The sequence below is a fragment of the Somniosus microcephalus genome, chromosome 34 (genome assembly GCF_052327205.1).
Source record: "Somniosus microcephalus isolate GS21.2 chromosome 34, FLI_Smic_1.0, whole genome shotgun sequence".
In the NCBI taxonomy this organism is placed as follows: Eukaryota; Metazoa; Chordata; class Chondrichthyes; order Squaliformes; family Somniosidae; genus Somniosus; species Somniosus microcephalus.
In genome coordinates this window covers 5,844,739-5,862,562 of record NC_141020.1, presented here as the reverse complement: position 1 = coordinate 5,862,562, position 17,824 = coordinate 5,844,739, and the positions used below count along the sequence as shown (strand labels likewise).

At 48.8% G+C, this 17,824-nt stretch overlaps 1 protein-coding gene across 1 annotated transcript in view; it reads right to left on the bottom strand.

Annotated features, from left to right (window-relative positions):
* Positions 1-459: 459 nt before the first annotated feature.
* ttc9b (tetratricopeptide repeat domain 9B) overlaps positions 460-17,824 on the bottom strand; it is a 29,473-nt gene continuing 12,108 nt past the window's right edge. The window contains exons 2-3 of the mRNA XM_085973270.1: positions 8,462-8,644; positions 460-680 (exon numbers count right to left, since the gene is read on the bottom strand). Of these exons, the coding sequence (XP_085829396.1) occupies positions 586-680; positions 8,462-8,644 (278 nt within the window). The 3' untranslated portion in view covers positions 460-585. The remainder of the gene's footprint in view (positions 681-8,461; positions 8,645-17,824) is intronic.

The window sequence follows — 17,824 nt, the reverse complement described above, 5'->3', positions numbered from 1 at the left end:
GGGAGAACTCCCCTGCTCTTCTTCAAAATAGTGGCCGTGGGATCTTTTAAGTCCACCCAAGAGAGAGCAGACGGGGCCTCAATTTAACGCCTCATCCGAAAGACGGCACCTCTGACAGTGCCGCACTCCCTCAGTACTGCACTGGAGTGTCGGCCTAGATTTTGCGCTCAGGTCCCTGGTGTGGGACTTGAACCCATGACCTTCAGGACAGAGTGTCACTTTCGCTCTCCACCTTCCCCCACCCAAGAACTAGCGACAGCTCGTCCCCCTGGGGCAAGAGGCTGTTGACCACGGCATGCGGCCGCGTTCCTTGAGCGTGCAAGCCTCTGGTCAAGGAGCGGAAAGAGAAAGCCTCAAGTTCACAGTGACACACCAATCCTGCTTTGTTGATAGGTCAATAGTCTCCGTGTGCAACCAATCTTCAACCCCCACCCCCCATCCCAGGCCCCCAGGCCTCCCCCATTCCCCAGAAACATGGGTCTGTCTGCTTGTACTGAAAATAATGCCCAAAGATTGATGCTTTCGTTAAAGTTAGTTCTACTCTGCACTGACGGAAACAAATGTCCATGGGAGTCTTGCACTTTGTTATCCAATCATCTCCTTGCAGCCCTCTTGCTCCCTCTGGTTGGATCGGTTCCTCTTTATCTCTGTCAGTTGGATATATCTGAACACGTTCGTATCTGTGAAGACAACAGAGGGGAGGCGATCAGTTCAGTCACACGCCAAACCTGACACAGCAACCGTCTACTAGTACGATAGCAAAATGCTGCAGATGCTGGAAATCCGAAATAACAACAGAAAATGCTGGAAAAACTCAGCAGGCCAGGCAACATCCGTGGAGAGAGAAATAGAGTCAACGTTTCAGGTTGAAACCCTTCGTCAAGACTAAAGAAGCACAGGAAATGAAATACATTAAAAGGCCAGGCTGGGAGAGAACAAAAGAGAAGAGACATTAAGAGGTGTTCAAAACGAGACGAGATGGTGATAGGACTAGTGGAGACAAAAGATGGCTCTAGATTAGGTGTGAAATGCGCTGGCAGAATGGGAGACAGCTGCCATGTGGGAGAGAGAAAAAAACGAAAGTGGGGGGGGGGGGGGAAAGGGCCAAAACAAAGGTGTGGATAAAAAAATATAAGTAAAAATGTAATAGGGGCCGAGGTTCACACTTTTTAATTTATATTTTTTATCCACACCTTTGTTTTGGCCTTTCCCCCCTCCCCCTTTCTCTCTCCCACATGGCAGCTGTCTCCCATTCTGCCAGCGCATTTCACACCTAATCTAGAGCCGTCTTTTGTCTCCACTAGTCCGATCACCATCACGTCTGGTTTTGAATACCTCTTAATGTCTCTTCACTTCTCTTTTGTTCTCTCCCAGCCTGGCCTTTTAATGTATTTCATTTCCTGTGCTTCTTTAGTCTTGACGAAGGGTTTCGACCTGAAACATTGACTCTATTTCTCCCTCCACGGATGTTGCCTGGCCTGCTGAGTTTTTCCAGCATTTTCTGTTGTTATTACAGCAACCGTCCTGTTTCCCTTTATGTACCATGGTAGCTTTTCTTTTTCCCTATTTTTCTTTAAACCCAGCCTTTCTCCCTCCCTCATATTTACGCCTTATTTAGGGAGGGATATAATCACGAGGTTGATTCCTAGGACGAAGGGGTTGTCTTATGAAGAAAGGTTGAGCAGGTTGGGCCGACACTCATTGGAATTTAGAAGAATGAGAGGGGATTTTATTGAAACATATAAGATTCTGAGGGGGCTCGACAGGGTAGATGCTGAGAGGATGTTTCCCCTCGTGGGGGAATCTAGAACTCGGGGGCACAGTTTCAGAATAAGGGGTCGTCCATTTAAGACGGAGATGAGGAGGAATTTCTTCTCTCAGAGGGTCGTGAATCTTTGGAATTCTCTTCCCCAGAGAGCTGTGGAGGGGGAGTCAGTGAATATATTCAAGGCTGAGATTGACAGACATTTGAGCTACAGGGGAGTCGAGGGGTATGGGGAAAGTGGAGCTGAGCCCGAGATCAGATCAGCCATGATCTCATTGAATGGCGGAGCAGGCTCGAGGGGCCGAATGGCCTCCTCCTGCTCCTATTTCTTGTGTTCTTATAACATTTTGGGATACGGTAAAAGAGTAATTTGAGACATGATGTGTGGTGAGTGTAGCATAGCTTGGGAGGTGACAATGGACCTCTCCACCACTGGGGGTTTTCCTCACCTCATGTCTGGGTCTGTTGTAGACTCAGTGATCCATTATCGTTGTGTCGTGCGACTACCAGGACGGTAGAAGGTGAACTCAATGGAGCTCCGGTCCGGTAATATGCTCCAGTGAAGGAGGTCAGTAACATTTTAGGTGATCTGTACATTGCATGGATGGGCTCAAGAGCTACTGATGGAGGAATACAAGGTTGTGTGGTCGTAGGATAGCACTGATTGTTACCTCATCCGCACACAAACCCGCAGAGTGAGATTGCTGTTTTAACAGGTCTGGGCCACGCTAAGTGGATGAGCATCTAACAAAGGCGGTGTTGGGTCTCTGCAGGGTGGGGGGGGGGGTTCGAAGAGGAATGGAAGTCAAAGGGATGACCTGTGCCTTGCAGTCCTAAGTACTTCCTGTTGGTTTGCTACAGGGGTCATTGGCAATGTTCTCGAAGAAGCTTGGTGGTCCAGCTTCTGGCCAACAGAGACTCCCAGGCTCAGCAGAATAACGGTGGGAGATAGCTTATCAAAGGGGGAAAATTACATGGAAAGTCTGTTCGCAAACATGAAATAATGTGCGTTAATACAGGGAAAACAATGTGCATTTATACAGCACCTTTAACGTAGTAAAACGTCCCAAGGCGCTTCACAGGAGCGATTATCAGACAAAAATTGACACCGAGCCACAGAAGGAGATATTAGGACAGGTGAACAAAAGCTTGGTCAAAGAGGTCGGTTTTAAGGAGCATCTTAAAGGAGGAGAGAGAGGCGGAGAGGTTTAGGGAGGGAATTCCAGAGCTTAGGGCCCAGGCAGCTGAAGGCACAGCCACCAATGGTGAGGCGAAGGAAATTGGGGGATGCGCAAGAGGCCAGAATTGGAGGCGTGCAGAGATCTGTGAGGGTTGTAGGGCTGGAGGAGGTTACAGAGATAGGGAGGGTTGTAGGGCTGGAGGAGGTTACGGAGATAGGGAGGGTTGTAGGGCTGGAGGAGGTTACAGAGAGAGGGAGGGTTGTAGGGCTGGAGGAGGTTACAGAGATAGGGAGGGTTGTAGGGGCTGGAGGAGGTTACAGAGATAGGGAGGGTTGTAGGGGCTGGAGGTGGTTACAGAGATAGGGTTGTAGGGCTGGAGGAGGTTACAGAGATAGGGAGGGTTGTAGGGCTGGAGGGGGTTACAGAGATAGGGAGGGTTGTAGGGCTGGAGGAGATTACAGAGATAGGGAGAGTTGTAGGGCTGGAGGAGGTTACAGAGATAGGGAGGGTTGTAGGGGCTGGAGGAGGTTACAGAGATAGGGAGGGTTGTAGGGGCTGGAGGAGGTTACAGAGATAGGGAGGGTTGTAGGGCTGGAGGAGGTTACAGAGATAGGGAGGGGTGTAGGGGCTGGAGGAGGTTACAGAGATAGGGAGGGTTGTAGGGCTGGAGGAGGTTACAGAGATAGGGAGGGGTGTAGGGGCTGGAGGAGGTTACAGAAATAGGGAGGGTTGTAGAGCTGGAGGAGGTTACAGAGATAGGGAGGGGTGTAGGGCTGGAGGAGGTTACAGAGATAGGGTGGGTTGTAGGGGCTGGAGGAGGTTACAGAGATAGGGAGGGTTGTAGGGCTGGAGGAGGTTACAGAGATAGGGAGGGGTGTAGGGCTGGAGGAGGTTACAGAGATAGGGAGGGTTGTGGGGCTGGAGGAGGTTACAGAGATAGGGAGGGTTGTAGGGGCTGGAGGAGGTTACAGAGATAGGGAGGGCTGTAGGACTGGAGGAGGTTACAGAGATAGGGAGGGTTGTAGGGGCTGGAGGAGGTTACAGAGATAGGGAGGGCTGTAGGACTGGAGGAGGTTACAGAGATAGGGAGGGTTGTAGGGGCTGGAGGAGGTTACAGAAATAGGGAAGGTTGTAGAGCTGGAGGGGGTTACAGAGATGGAGGGGAGGAGGTTGTGGAACCTGTATGCAATGAGAGCATTTCATTTAGCAAAAATGGATAAAGAAAAAGAAACCGGTTTGTGATTATCAACAATTGTATCAGAGAGAATCTCCTGTCAGCAAGTCCAATCAAGTCCCAGAGTCCATCACAAGGGAATTTGATTACAAGTTGAAGCAGGGTTTTCTGATTCAATCAAAGCTCTCGTTCTGTATCAAATAAGGAAAAGGTTTTTTTAAAAATTATTCTTTGTGTCTTTAGATTGAGATAAATATCAGTTTAAAGTTGGTTCCAGCCAAGCATAAAAAAAAAGACTAACATTTCTATCGCGCCTTTCACAACCTCAGGACGTCCCAAAGCACTTTACAGCCAATGAAGTACTTTTTGAAGTGCGGTCACTGTAGAAAACACGGCCGCCACAGCAAGCTCCCACAATGAGATAATGACTGGATCATCTGTTTTCGTGATGTTTGTTGGTCAGGACTCGAGCTGAAGAAGAGTTCTTTGGTCTCAGTTCGGGGAGAAGTCAATACGTCAAAGTGGCCCAGAGTTAAGATGGGAACTGACTTCACCAACTTATAGAAACATAGAAGATAGGAGCAGGAGTAGGCCATTCGGCCCCTCGAGCCTGCTCCGCCATTCAATGAGATCATGGCTGATCATCCAAATTCAGTACCCTGTCCCTGTCTTCTCCCCATACCCCTTGATCCCCTTAGCCTTAAGAAATATATCCAACTCCTTCTTGAATATATTTAATGAATTGGCCTCTACTGCCCTGTGTGGTAGAGAATTCCACAGGTTCACCACTCTCTGGGTGAAGAAATTCCTCCTCATCTCAGTCCTAAATGGCTTACCCCTTATCCTTAGATTATGACCCCTAGTTCTGGACTCCCCGGCCATCGGGAACATCCTTCCTGCATCTAGTCTGTCCAGGCCTGACAGAATTTTATAGGTTTCGATGAGATCCCCTCGCAATCTTCTAAACTCCAGTGAGTATAAGCCCAATCGACACAATCTCTCCTCATACGTCATTCCTGCCATCCCAGGTATCAGCCTAGTGAATCTTCGCTGCACTCCTTCCATGGCAAGAACATCCTTCCTCAGATAAGGTGACCAAAACTGCACACAATACTCAAGGTGCGGTCTCACCAAGGCCCTGTACAACTGCAGCAAGACATCCTTGTTCCTGTACTCGAACCCTCTCGCTACGAAGGCCAACATACCATTTGCCTTCTTAACCGCCTGCTGCACCTGCATGCTTACCTTCAGCGACTGGTGCACAAGAACACCCAGGTCTCTTTGCACTTCCCCTTCTCCCAATCTATTGCCATTCAAATAATAATCTGCCTTCCTGTTTTTGCCACCAAAGTGGATAACCTCACATTTATCCACATTATAGTTCATTTGCCATGTTTCTGCCCAATCACCCAACCTGTCCAAATCGTACTGGAGTTTCACGACATCCTCCTCACAGCACACCCTCCCACCCAGCTTTGTGTCGTCTGCAAATTTGGAGATATTACATCCAATTCCCTCGTCCAGATCATTAATATATATCATGAACAGCTGGACCCATCCCTGCGGTACCCCACTAGTCACTGCCTGCCACTCGGAAAACGACCCGTTTATTCCAACTCTTTGCTTTCTATCTGCCAACCAGTTCTCTATCCAAGTCAATACCTTGCCCCCAATCCCATGTGCCTTAATTTTGCACGCTAATCTCTTATGCAGGACCTTATCGAAAGCCTTCTGAAAGTCCAAATACACCACATCCACTGGTTCTCCCTTATCTATTTTACCAGTTACATCCTCAAAAAATTCCAGTAGATTAGTCAAGCACGATTTACCTTTTGTAAATCCATGTTGACTTTGTCCGATCCTGTCACTGCTTTCCAAGTGCTCTGCTATTACATCTTTTATAATGGACTCTAGCATTTTCCCCACTACCGATGTCAGGCTTACCGGTCTATAATTCCCTGCTTTTTCTCTACCACCTTTTTTGAATAGTGGGGTAACATTAGCTACCCTCCAATCCATGGGTACTGTTCCAGAGTCTATCGAGTTCTGGAAGATGACCAGCAATGCATCTATTATCTCCAGGGCCACTTCCTTAAGTACCCTAGGATGTAGATTATCAGGCCCTGGGGATTTATCAGCCTTCAATCCAGTCAACTTCCCCAACACCATTTCCTTACAAATACTGATTTCTTTCAGTTCCTCCCTCTCATTAGTCCCTATGTTTCCCAACATCTCTGGGAGGTTATTTGTGTCCTCCTTTGTGAAGACAGAACCAAAATATGTATTTAATTGGTCTGCCATTTCTTTGTTCCCCATTATAAATTCCCCTGATTCTGACTGTAAGGGACCCACGCTTGACTTCACCAATCTTTTTCTCTTCACTTAAAGATGGAGACCTGGAGACAAACTGGCTACGTTGGCAGCCGGGCCCAGGAGTTCGATCTGTAGATCGGCCAAGATGCAGAAGCCCTGCCTATTGGCCAATGCATTCTACTGTGTCGATACACTCCTTGTGCGATGCTCTGATTCATCAGCTCGTATGGGTGAATGGGACTTGGTGCGAGTTAGGATACGGGCTACAAAGTTTGGGATCAGCTGAAATAAACCCCATGGATAAGGAATGATCAAGTGCCCAGATAAGACAAATCTCCCAGTCATCATCTCGGATTAGGGGAAGGTAGAGGAGTAATGAAATACATCTGGTCTTCTTGATAAGGTCCCGCATAAGAGATTAGCGTGCAAAGTTAAGGCACATGGGATTGGGGGTAAGGTACTGTCTTGGATAGAGAACTGGTTGGCAGACAGGAAGCAAAGAGCTGGAATAAACGGGTCTTTCTCCGAGTGGCAGGCAGTGACTAGTGGGGTACCGCAGGGATCAGTGCTAGGACCCCAGCTATTCACTATATATATTAATGATCTAGGCGAGGGAACTAAATGTAATATCTCCAAGTTTGCAGACGACACAAAGCTGGGTGGGCGTGTGTGCTGTGAGGAGGATGCAGAGAAACTCCAGTATGATTTGGACAGGTTGGGTGATTGGGCAGATGCATGGCAGATGCAGTATAATGTGGATAAATGCAAGGTTATCCACTTTGGTGGCAAAAAGGAAGGCGGATTATTATCTGAACGGAAATAGATTGGGAAAAGGGGAAGTGCAAAGAGACCTGGGTGTCCTTGTGCACCAGTCACTGAAGGTAAGCATGCAGGTGCAGCAGGCGGTTAAGAAGGCAAATGGTATGTTGGCCTTCATAGCAAGAGGATTCGAGTACAGGAGCAAGGATGTCTTGCTGCAGTTGTACAGGGCCTTGGTGAGACCGCACCTTGAGTATTGTGTGCAGTTTTGGTCGCCTTATCTGAGGAAGGATGTTCTTGCCATGGAGGGAGTGCAGCGAAGATTCACCAGACTGATACCTGGGATGGCAGGAATGATGTATGAGGAGAGATTGGGTCGATTGGGCTTATATTCGCTGGAGTTTAGAAGAATGAGAGGGGATCTCATTGAAACTTATAAAATTCTAACAGAACTAGACAGACTAGATGCAGGAAGGATGTTCCCGATGGTCGGGGAGTCCAGAACCAGGGGTCACAGTCTAAGGATAAGGGGTAAGCCATTTAGGACTGAGATGAGGAGGAATTTCTTCACCCAGAGAGTGGTGAACCTGTGGAATTCTCTACCACAGAAGGCAGTGGAGGCCAATTTAATAAATATATTCAAGAAGGAGTTAGATATATTTCTTAAAGCTAAAGGGATCAAGGGATATGGGGAGAAGGCAGGGACAGGGTACTGAATTTGGATGATCAGCCATGATCTCATTGAGTGGCGGAGCAGGCTTGAGGGGCCGAATGGCCTACTCCTGCTCCTATCTTCTATGTTTCTATGTTTCTCAAGATCTTGTCTAAGGATTAGGGTAATGTAACACACATGGAGGAAATCCTAATGGATTTGTCTTACCTCGGTGATCTCTTGTCTTGCTTTTCAGCCTACACCCTCACTCCTCCAACACTGGATTCCTTTTCATCCCTCAGTCCCCTCAATGGCAGCCTTTCATCCAGCCATTGCACTCCCACCCTCTGGAATTCTCTACCCAGTTCGCTTCCCCTTGCCGCATCTCTTCCCGTTTTCCAAATCCTTCTATTCGATGGTGCTCCTCAATTCTCCATCCTAGTCTCTCCGATCCCCTGCTCCCCCTTCCAATTGCTTGGTGCCCCTTTCAGCTTTCCTTTCCTCCTTACTGTAAAGTCCTTGAAGATGCTGTGCTGCACGGGAGGGGCGCTGTCTAAATGAAAGTTGTTTTTTTTTTAGTTGAAAACAAAATGTAGAAATAGCCGCGCATCCCTTACCTGTGGGTTCTCGGTCTTTTGCTCCTTTTAAGTACTGCAGGGCACTCTCGCAGTCCCCCAGGTGATAGAAGGCAATACCTGCTCTGTACATGGCTTTGAAATTGTCCTTGTGTTTCCCAAGAATTTTCAAACAGTACTCTTTCACTCGCTCGTAGTTCACCAGCTCTGACTGTAGAAGGCACGCTGCCAAGGAAGGGGGAGGAGAGTCAGATTCTGAGAGATTATATCTACATATCAAGAATGGGGAAAGGCTGTCAGTCCCACACATGGGCGCCAACTACCCCTTCCCTCCAATGACAACAACAACTTGTATTTATACAGCGCCTTTAACGTAGTAAAACGTCCCGAGGCGCTTCACAGGAGCGATTATCAAACAAAATTTAACACCGAGCCACATAAGGAGATTGACGTAATAAAACTCACTACACACTTGGTTTGAGTATAAAGCAAGGCTTTAATCAACTTGTTTCAGAACATGGAGGTCTAGTTGTACTTCACTAGTTCCTTGTCTTACAAAATGTCCTGGAAAAGCTGGGCCCACGCCCGAGTATTTATACTCCTTGGACGGCGCCACCAGCTGGCCGTCCAGCGTTATTTCATAAGTAGTTTCTTGATGATGAGATTTATAACAGAGGTATTAGGGCAGAAAGAGGAGCGTCTTAGAGGAAAGAGAGGCAGAGAGGTTTAGGGAGGGAATTCCAGAGCTCGGGGCCCAGGCAGCTGAAGGCACGGCCACCAATGGTGGAGCGATTAAAATCGGGGAAGCTCAAGAGGCCGGAATTGGAGGAGTGCAGAGATTTCGGAGGGTTGTAAGGCTGGAGGAGGTTACAGGGACCTGCTGAGAGACAAAAAAACTAGTGACCTGCAGCCAGTCCTCTGTCAGAAAGTCCTCTTTGACTCATTATGTGTCATCAGGCAATCCCCAGCCAGTCCCAAACCCATCAATTATTATCCAGAATGATTATTCGGGCTCTTGTTCTAGGAGCTCAAATTCTGTAAGTTTTCCCCTTTCTTTAAAGAAAGACTTGCATTTCTATAGCGCCTTTCACCACCTCAGGACATCCCAAAGTGCTTTACAGCCAATGAAGTACTTTTTGAAGTGTAGTCACTGTTGTAATGTAGGAAACGTGGCAGCCAATTTGCGCACAGCAAGCTCCCACAAACAGCAATGTGATAATGACCAGGTCATCTGTTTTAGTGGTGATGGTTGAGGGATAAATATTGGTCAGGACACCAGGAAGAACTCTCCTACTCTTCTGCGAATAGTGCCACAGCATCTTTACGCCACTTGAATGGGCAGAAAGGGCCTCGGTTTAATGTCTCATCCGAAAGATGGCACCTCCGACCGTGCGGCGCTCCCTCAGTACTGCCCCTCCGACCGTGCGGCGCTCCCTCAGTATTGCCCCTCCGACAGTGCAGTGCTCCCTCAGTACTGCCCCTCCAACAGTGTAGCACTCCCTCAGTACTGCCCCTCCATCAGTGCAGCACTCCCTCAGTACTGCCCCTCCGACAGTGCAGCACTCCCTCAGTACTGCCCCTCCGACAGTGCAGCACTCCCTCAGTACTGCCCCTCTGACAGTGTGGCGCTCCCTCAGTACTGCCCCTCTGACAGTGCGGCGCTACCTCAGTACTGCCCCTCCAACAGCGCGGCGCTACCTCAGTACTGCCCCTCCGACAGTGCAGCACTCCCTCAGTACTGCCCCTCTGACAGTGCGGCGCTACCTCAGTACTGCCCCTCCAACAGTGCGGCGCTACCTCAGTACTGCCCCTCTGACAGTGCAGCACTCCCTCAGTACTGCCCCTCCGACAGTGCGGCGCTACCTCAGTACTGCCCCTCCGACAGTGCAGCGCTCCCTCAGTACTGCCCCTCCGACAGTGCAGCACTCCCTCAGTACACACCCTCCGACAGTGCAGCGCTACCTCAGTACTGCCCCTCCGACAGTGCCGCGCTCCCTCAGTACTGCCCCTCCGACAGTGCAGCGCTCCCTCAGTACTGCCCCTCCGACAGTGCCGCGCTCCCTCAGTACTGCCCCTCCGACAGTGCCGCGCTCCCTCAGTACTGCCCCTCCGTCAGTGCAGCGCTCCCTCAGTACTGCCCCTCCGACAGTGCCGCGCTCCCTCAGTACTGCCCCTCCGACAGTGCAGCGCTCCCTCAGTACTGCCCCTCCGACAGTGCGGCGCTCCCTCAGTACTGCCCCTCCGACAGTGCAGCGCTCCCTCTGTACTGCCCCTCCGACAGTGCCGCGCTCCCTCAGTACTGCCCCTCCGACAGTGCCGCGCTCCCTCAGTACTGCCCCTCCGTCAGTGCAGCACTCCCTCAGTACTGCCCCTCCGACAGTGCCGCGCTCCCTCAGTACTGCCCCTCCGACAGTGCCGCGCTCCCTCAGTACTGCCCCTCCGACAGTGCAGCGCTCCCTCAGTACTGCCCCTCCGACAGTGCAGCACTCCCTCAGTACTGCCCCTCTGACAGTGCCGCGCTCCCTCAGTACTGCCCCTCCGACAGTGCCGCGCTCCCTCAGTACTGCCCCTCCGACAGTGCAGCGCTCCCTCAGTACTGCACTGGGAGTGTCGGCCCGGAATTTGTGCTCAAGTCTCTGGAGTGGAGACTTGAACCCACAACCTTCTGACTCAGAGGCGAGAGTGTTACCTTAAATGAATCTATGCTGTTCGCCTCAACCACTCCATTCAGTTCCACATTCTCACCACTCCTAAATTGAAATCCTAGTTAACCCAAAAAAATTCTTGTAAGATTCTAGATTTCTCGGGATTCAATGTGTTTAAAGGTGAGGATTAAACATAAACCCTCACGTTATTATTGACTGTTTCAGTCAGTGACTCAATCTACTTTGTCACTTCCTTTTCTCCAACTCCCCTACAAGGCTTAATTACTCTCTCTGTCTCCACAGCAACACGCTGTCTGATCTCGCCTCACACAGCCCCTGTGTCATGTTGGCAAATCCATTTTGTATTTTGAAAGGTGTCTTAAGACAGAGATTTTAAAATCGCAAGTGTTTTCTGACTGCCTTTTCCCACCCGGCCTTTAATAGCAAAGAAAGCTGAGGCACCATTTAAAATGGAGGCCCAAATAAATTAAATAGCAGTGAATCTGAAATAAAAGCACGAAAATGCCGGGGATTCAAATGCAAAATACTGCGGATGCTGGAAATCTGAAATAAAAACACGGAAATGCTGGAAACACTCACCAGGAACGTTGCGGGGGGGCTTGCTGAGCAGCATCGGACAGAGAAAATACCCTCGATCAGAACCCATAAACGTTCACCCGTCTTCTCTCCTTCGGGCGTGGAGTGACCTGGCAATTTGCGCACAGCCAGATCCCACAAACAGCAAGGTGATAATGACCAGATCATCGGTTTTAACGGTTGAGGGATAAATATTGGCCCCCCCCCCCCGCCCCCCGCCCCCAGGGGAGAACGCCTTCCGTTGTCGATCCGGCGGCACTATCCGAGAAGGATTTGCCTCTCAACTGACGCTTTAACGACCATTTGTCTCGTCTTCTGTTTGTGGGGGTCTTGCTGTGCGGACAATGGCTGCTGCATTTGCCGACACAGCGACAATCACTGCGCGCCAGAGCAATTACTTGTATGAGTGCTTTCGAATGTGATAAGACGCCTTATATAAATATATAAGGCATTCTCCCTTCTATCAAACAAAGTACGTCGCGATGGATTTGTCTTCAACTTGCTGACACGGTGCAGAGGTCCTTTCTCCCAAATAATTTATACCAATAACTATCCTCCCCCGCAGAACTCACACACACACACACGCAAAGCTCACTTCAGTTCATTTTAGCTTTTGAAATATTTACACATGCTCAGATCGTCTGTCGAGGTGCAGGATCTGAGTCTGGAAAATGGCACATTTCCTTGTGTTTTTCTTTTACCGTGGCCCCCGCAGCAAGTACACTGACGACACGAAACTAGGTGGGATTGTGAGTTGTGAGGAGGATGCAAAGAGGCTTCAAGGCGATTTAGACAAGTTGAGTGAGTGGGCAAATACATGGCAGACACAGTATAACGTGGGTAAATGTGAAAGTTATCCACTTCAGTAGGAAAAACAGAAAGGCAGAGTATTATTTAAATGGTGCTAGATTGGGAAATGTTGATGTACAGGAAACTTTCGATTTACCGGCACCTAAATAACTGGAAATCTCGGTTAACCGGCAAAATTCAGGAGTTGGTTCATACTTCATATTACTTGCCTTCCTCCATCTGTTGCTGTGCAAGGGTGTGGCTGCAGCTGTTGCTAAGCTACAGAGACGCTTGTAAGCTGTGGCCATTGTTCTGAACCTGTTGCTAAGCAGGATAAAAAAAAGTTTCCTGTACAGAGGGACCTGGGTGTCCTTGTACACCAGTCACTGAAAGCAAACGTGCAGGTGCAGCAAGCAGTTAGGAAGGTAAATGGTATGTTGGCCTTCATTGCAAGAGGATTTGAGTACAGGAGCAAGGATGTCTTACTACAGTTATACAGGGTCTTGGTGAGACCACACCTGGAGTACTGTGCGCAGTTTTGGTCTCCTTACCTAAGAAAGGATATACTTGCCATAGAGGGAGTGCAGTGAAGGTTCACCAGACTGGTTCCTGGGATGGCAGGACTGTCGTATGAGGAGAGATTGGGTCGACTAGGCCTGTATTCACTAGAGTTTAGAAGAATGAGAGGGGATCTCATTGAAACGTATAAAATTCTGACAGGGCTAGACAGACTGGATGCAGGGGAGGATGTTTCCCCTGGCTGGGGGTCTAGAACGAGGGGTCACAGTCTCAGGATACGGGGTAGGACATTTAGGACTGAGATGAGGAGAAATTTCTTCACTCAGAGGGTAGTGAGCCTGTGGAATTCTCTACCACAGAAGGCTGTGGAGGCCAAGTCACTGAATATATTTAAGAAGGAGATAGATAGATTTCTAGACACAAAAGGCATCAAGGGGTATTGGGGAGAGAGCGGGAATATGGTATTGAGATAGAGGATCAGCCATGATCATATTGAATGGCGGAGCAGGCTCGAAGGGCCGAATGGCCGACTCCTGCTCCTATTTTTCGATGTTTCGATAGCTGTCCACAGGCCCCCCTGCACACAGTCGGGGCAGGTTTCGCCTTCACCACCGGGCACAGTGGATCACCCGCATGATATAAAACCCGACTGATTTTTCAGGTGGGTTCTATAATGGTGAGGGGGGGGGAATGATCCGTTTTACAGCCCAGTGTGGCGAAGGTGTAAATTATCCCCCTCAGTCGCAGGTGGGGCACAGCACAAGTTAGATGCTGAGTAAAGCTCCCTCTAGACGGTCCCGTTGTAGGTCAGGTAGTAGGACAGGATCGATGCAGGCTGCTGCGATCCAACGCCCAAAGCTGTGCATTGCCACCATTTTGTTCTTTTTTTACTTCAGATTTCCGGTGTTGGTGTTTACATCAGATAACTCAACATGCAGGCTCAGGACAAAAGTCGGACATCTCATGGAGGGCAAAGTCAAATAGGGTTTTCCTCCCCCCTTTTCCAGGTTATAGGCAGCCTATGAGGAGAGGTTGAGTAGTTTGGGGCCTGTACTCTCTGGAGTTTAGAAGAATGAGAGGCAATCTCATTAAAACATATATTTCTGAAGAGGGATTGACAGGGTAGATGCTGAGAGGTTGTTTCCCCCTGGCTGGAGTGTCTAGAACCAGGGGTCACAGTCTCAGGATAAGGGGTCGGCCATTTAAGACTGAGATGAGGAGGAATTTCTTCACTCAGAGGGTGGTGAATCTTTGGAATTCTCTGCCCCAGAGGGTTATGGAGGCTGAATCGTTGAGTATATTCAAGGCTGAGATCGATAGATTTTTGGAATCTAGGGGAATCAAGGGATATGGAGATCAGGCGGGAAAGTGGATTTGAGGTGAAAGATTGACCATGATCCTATTGAATGGCGGAGCAGGCTCGGGGGCTGTATGGCCTACTCCAGCTCCTATGTCTTATGTTCGTATGTAAAGTAAATGCATGGGACCTGGGAGAACGGAGAGAACTCTCCATATAAAACACATCAGCAATTCTCTCGCATTAAATGATCCGAAGCTTTCATTTCCCTCATAGTTCACAATATGCTCCGAAACATTCAATAAGATTACACAGAATTCACAGCACAGAAACAGGCCATTCGGCCCAACTGGTCCGTGCCGGTGTTTATGCTCAACACCAGCCTCCTCCCACCCCTACTTCATCTCACACCATCGGCATAACCTTTTCTTATCATTCCTCCCACTGCTGTTTATATAATATTTACACCACCAGTGAGTCACACAGACAGATAATTAAAACACCTTTTAAAAACATTGGCAACTTCTAGAATTACGAGGCCACTTTCTGGTACTGGGTGGGGGAAGGAGGGATGGAATTAAAAATGTATTCCCCACGCCTACAATTGCATAATTTTCTTATTCATTCATGGGATGTGGGCGTCGCTGGCATTGCCCATCCCTAACTGCCCCTCGAGAAGGCAGTGGTGAGACGCCTTCTTGAACCGCTGCACTCCGTGTGGTGAAGGTGCTCCCACAGTGCTGTTAGGGAGGGAGTTCCTATTTGGACAGGTTGGGTGATTGGGCAGATGCAATATAACGTGGATAAATGCGAGGTTATCCACTTTGGTGTCAAAAACAAGAAGGCAGATTATTATCTGAACGGCAATAGATTAGGAGAAGGGGAAGTGCAACAAGACCTGGGTGTCCTTGTGCACCAGTCGCTGAAGGTAAGCATGCAGGTGCAGCAGGCGGTTAAGAAGGCAAATGGTATGTTGGCCTTCGTAGCGAGAGGGTTTGAGTACAGGAGCAAGGATGTCTTGCTGCAGTTGTACAGGGCCTTGGTGAGACCACATCTTGAGTATTGTGTGCAGTTTTGGTCGCCTTATCTGAGGAAGGATGTTCTTGACATGGAGGGAGTGCAGCAAAGATTCACCAGGCTGATATCTGGGATGGCAGGAATGACGTATGAGGAGAGATTGGGACGATTGGGCTTGTACTCGCTGGAGTTTAGAAGAATGAGAGGGGATCTCATTGAAACTTATAAAATTCTAACAGGACTAGACAGACTAGATGCAGGAAGGATATTCTCGATGGCGGGGGAGTCCAGAACCAGGGGTCACAGTCTAAGGATAAGGAGTAAGCCATTTAGGACAGAGATGAGGAGGAATTTCTTCACCCAGAGAGTGGTGAACCTGTGGAATTCTCTTCCACAGAAGGCCGTAGAGGCCAATTCATTAAATATATTCAAGAAGGAGTTAGATATATTTCTTAAGGCTAAAGGGATCGAGAAATATGGGGAGAAGGCAGGGACAGGGTACTGAGTTTGGATGATCAGCCATGATCGCATTGAATGGCGGAGCAGGCTCGAGGGGCCGAATGGCCTACTCCTGCTCCTATCTTCTATGTTTCTATGTTCCAGGATTTTGACCCAGTGACGATGAAGGAACGGCCAATATATTTCCCAGTCAGGATGGTGTGTGACTTGAAGGGGGAACTTGGAGGTGGTGCCAATCAAAGACAATCGACTCCCTGTATTGGCACAAGCGGTCTAAACGGAAAATAACGGACACCTGGGAGCGATGCGTGCGAGTGGTTGGGATGGTTTATGGAGGTACTTGGGGGCTAATTACAGGGATAATCTAATCAAGGGGTTCAGATGTCTAACACAGAGAATAGTGGATGCCTGGCAGGGACTACACTGCAGTCATCCAATTGAGGGCTAAGATGATAGAAAGCTAGACTTCAGTATTAGATCAACCGCAAATCAGTGCAAGGAATCAACTGTCCTTAGACTATAGTGAACGTCATGGGGTAGCTTGAATAAGTTTTGAGTCAGTTTGTTACCAACTATTCCCTTGAGTTTAGAAGGCGGTCTAATTGAGGTGTTTCAGATGTTTAAAGGAGTTGATAGGGAAGATAGAGAGAAACTATTTCCTCTGGTGCGGGAGCCCGTAACCTTTAAATTAGAGCCCGGCCGTTCAGGGGTGATGTCAGGAAACACTTCTTCACACAAAGGGCAGTGGAAATCTGGAACTCTTCCCCCAAAAAGCTGCTGAGGCTGAGGAGGGGTCAATTGAAAATGTAAAAACTGAGATTGATAGGTTTTTTGTTAGACAAGGTTATTCAGGGTTATGGAACCAAGGCGGGGAGATGGAGTTAAGATACAGATATGATTTAACTGAATCAGTGGAACGGGCTCGAGAGGCGGAATGGCCTCCTCCTGTTCCTGTGTCCCTACTATTTACTCAGCTGTGGTGCAGAAGGGTGGGGATAAGGGGTAGGGGTGGATGGGGATGAGGTAGGGGCACTGAGTTTGGGGGTAGGTAGGTGGTGGGGAATCTAGGGAGTAAGGGTGTAGATAGTAGGTAGAGACATTAGGCAGGGATGGGGAGTTGATAGAGGCTTAGGAGGAGGGATAGGGTATTGGCCAGTGGAGAAGTAAGGTTGAAGGTGGTAGATAGGGAAATGGGGCAGTGTACGTAGAGATAAGGGTTAGGTAGGTCATTGGCGGTGGGGAAGTAGGGGGCAGGATCAGTACCGTGATGCTAAAGGCAAAACTGCATGTATGGAAAGAAAGACTTGCATTTCTATAGCGTCTTTCACCACCTCAGGACGTCCCAAAGCGTTTTACAGCCAATGAAGTACTTTTGAAGTGGAGTCACTGTTGTAAGGTGGGAAACGCGGCAGCCAATTTGCGCACAGCAAGCTCCCACAAACAGCAATGTGATAATGACCAGATAATCAGGTGATGTTGATTGAGGGATAAATATTATCCGATATTACCCTTATCTGAGGAAGGATGTTCTTGCCATGGAGGGAGTGCAGCGAAGATTCACCAGACTGATACCTGGGATGGCAGGAATGACGTATGAGGAGAGATTGGGTCGATTGGGTTTATATTCACTGGAGTTTAGAAGAATGAGAGGGGATCTCATTGAAACTTATAAAATTCTAACAGGACTAGACAGACTAGGTGCAGGAAGGATGTTCCCGATGGCGGGGGAGTCCAGAACCAGGGGTCACAGTCTAAGGATAAGGGGTAGGCCATTTAGGACAGAGATGAGGAGGAATTTCTTCACCCAGAGAGTGGTGAACCTGTGGAATTCTCTACCACAGAAGGCAGTAGAGGCCAATTCATTAAATATATTCAAGAAGGAGTTGGATATATTTCTTAAGGCTAAAGGGATCAAGGGATATGGGGAGAAAGCAGGGACAGGGTACTGAATTTGGATGATCAGCCATGATCTCATTAAATGGCGGAGTAGGCTCGAGGGGCTGAATGGCCTACTCCTGCTCATATCTTCTATTGACCAGGACACCGGTTTGGGGGTGGGGGGGAGGGGGGGAGAACTCCCCC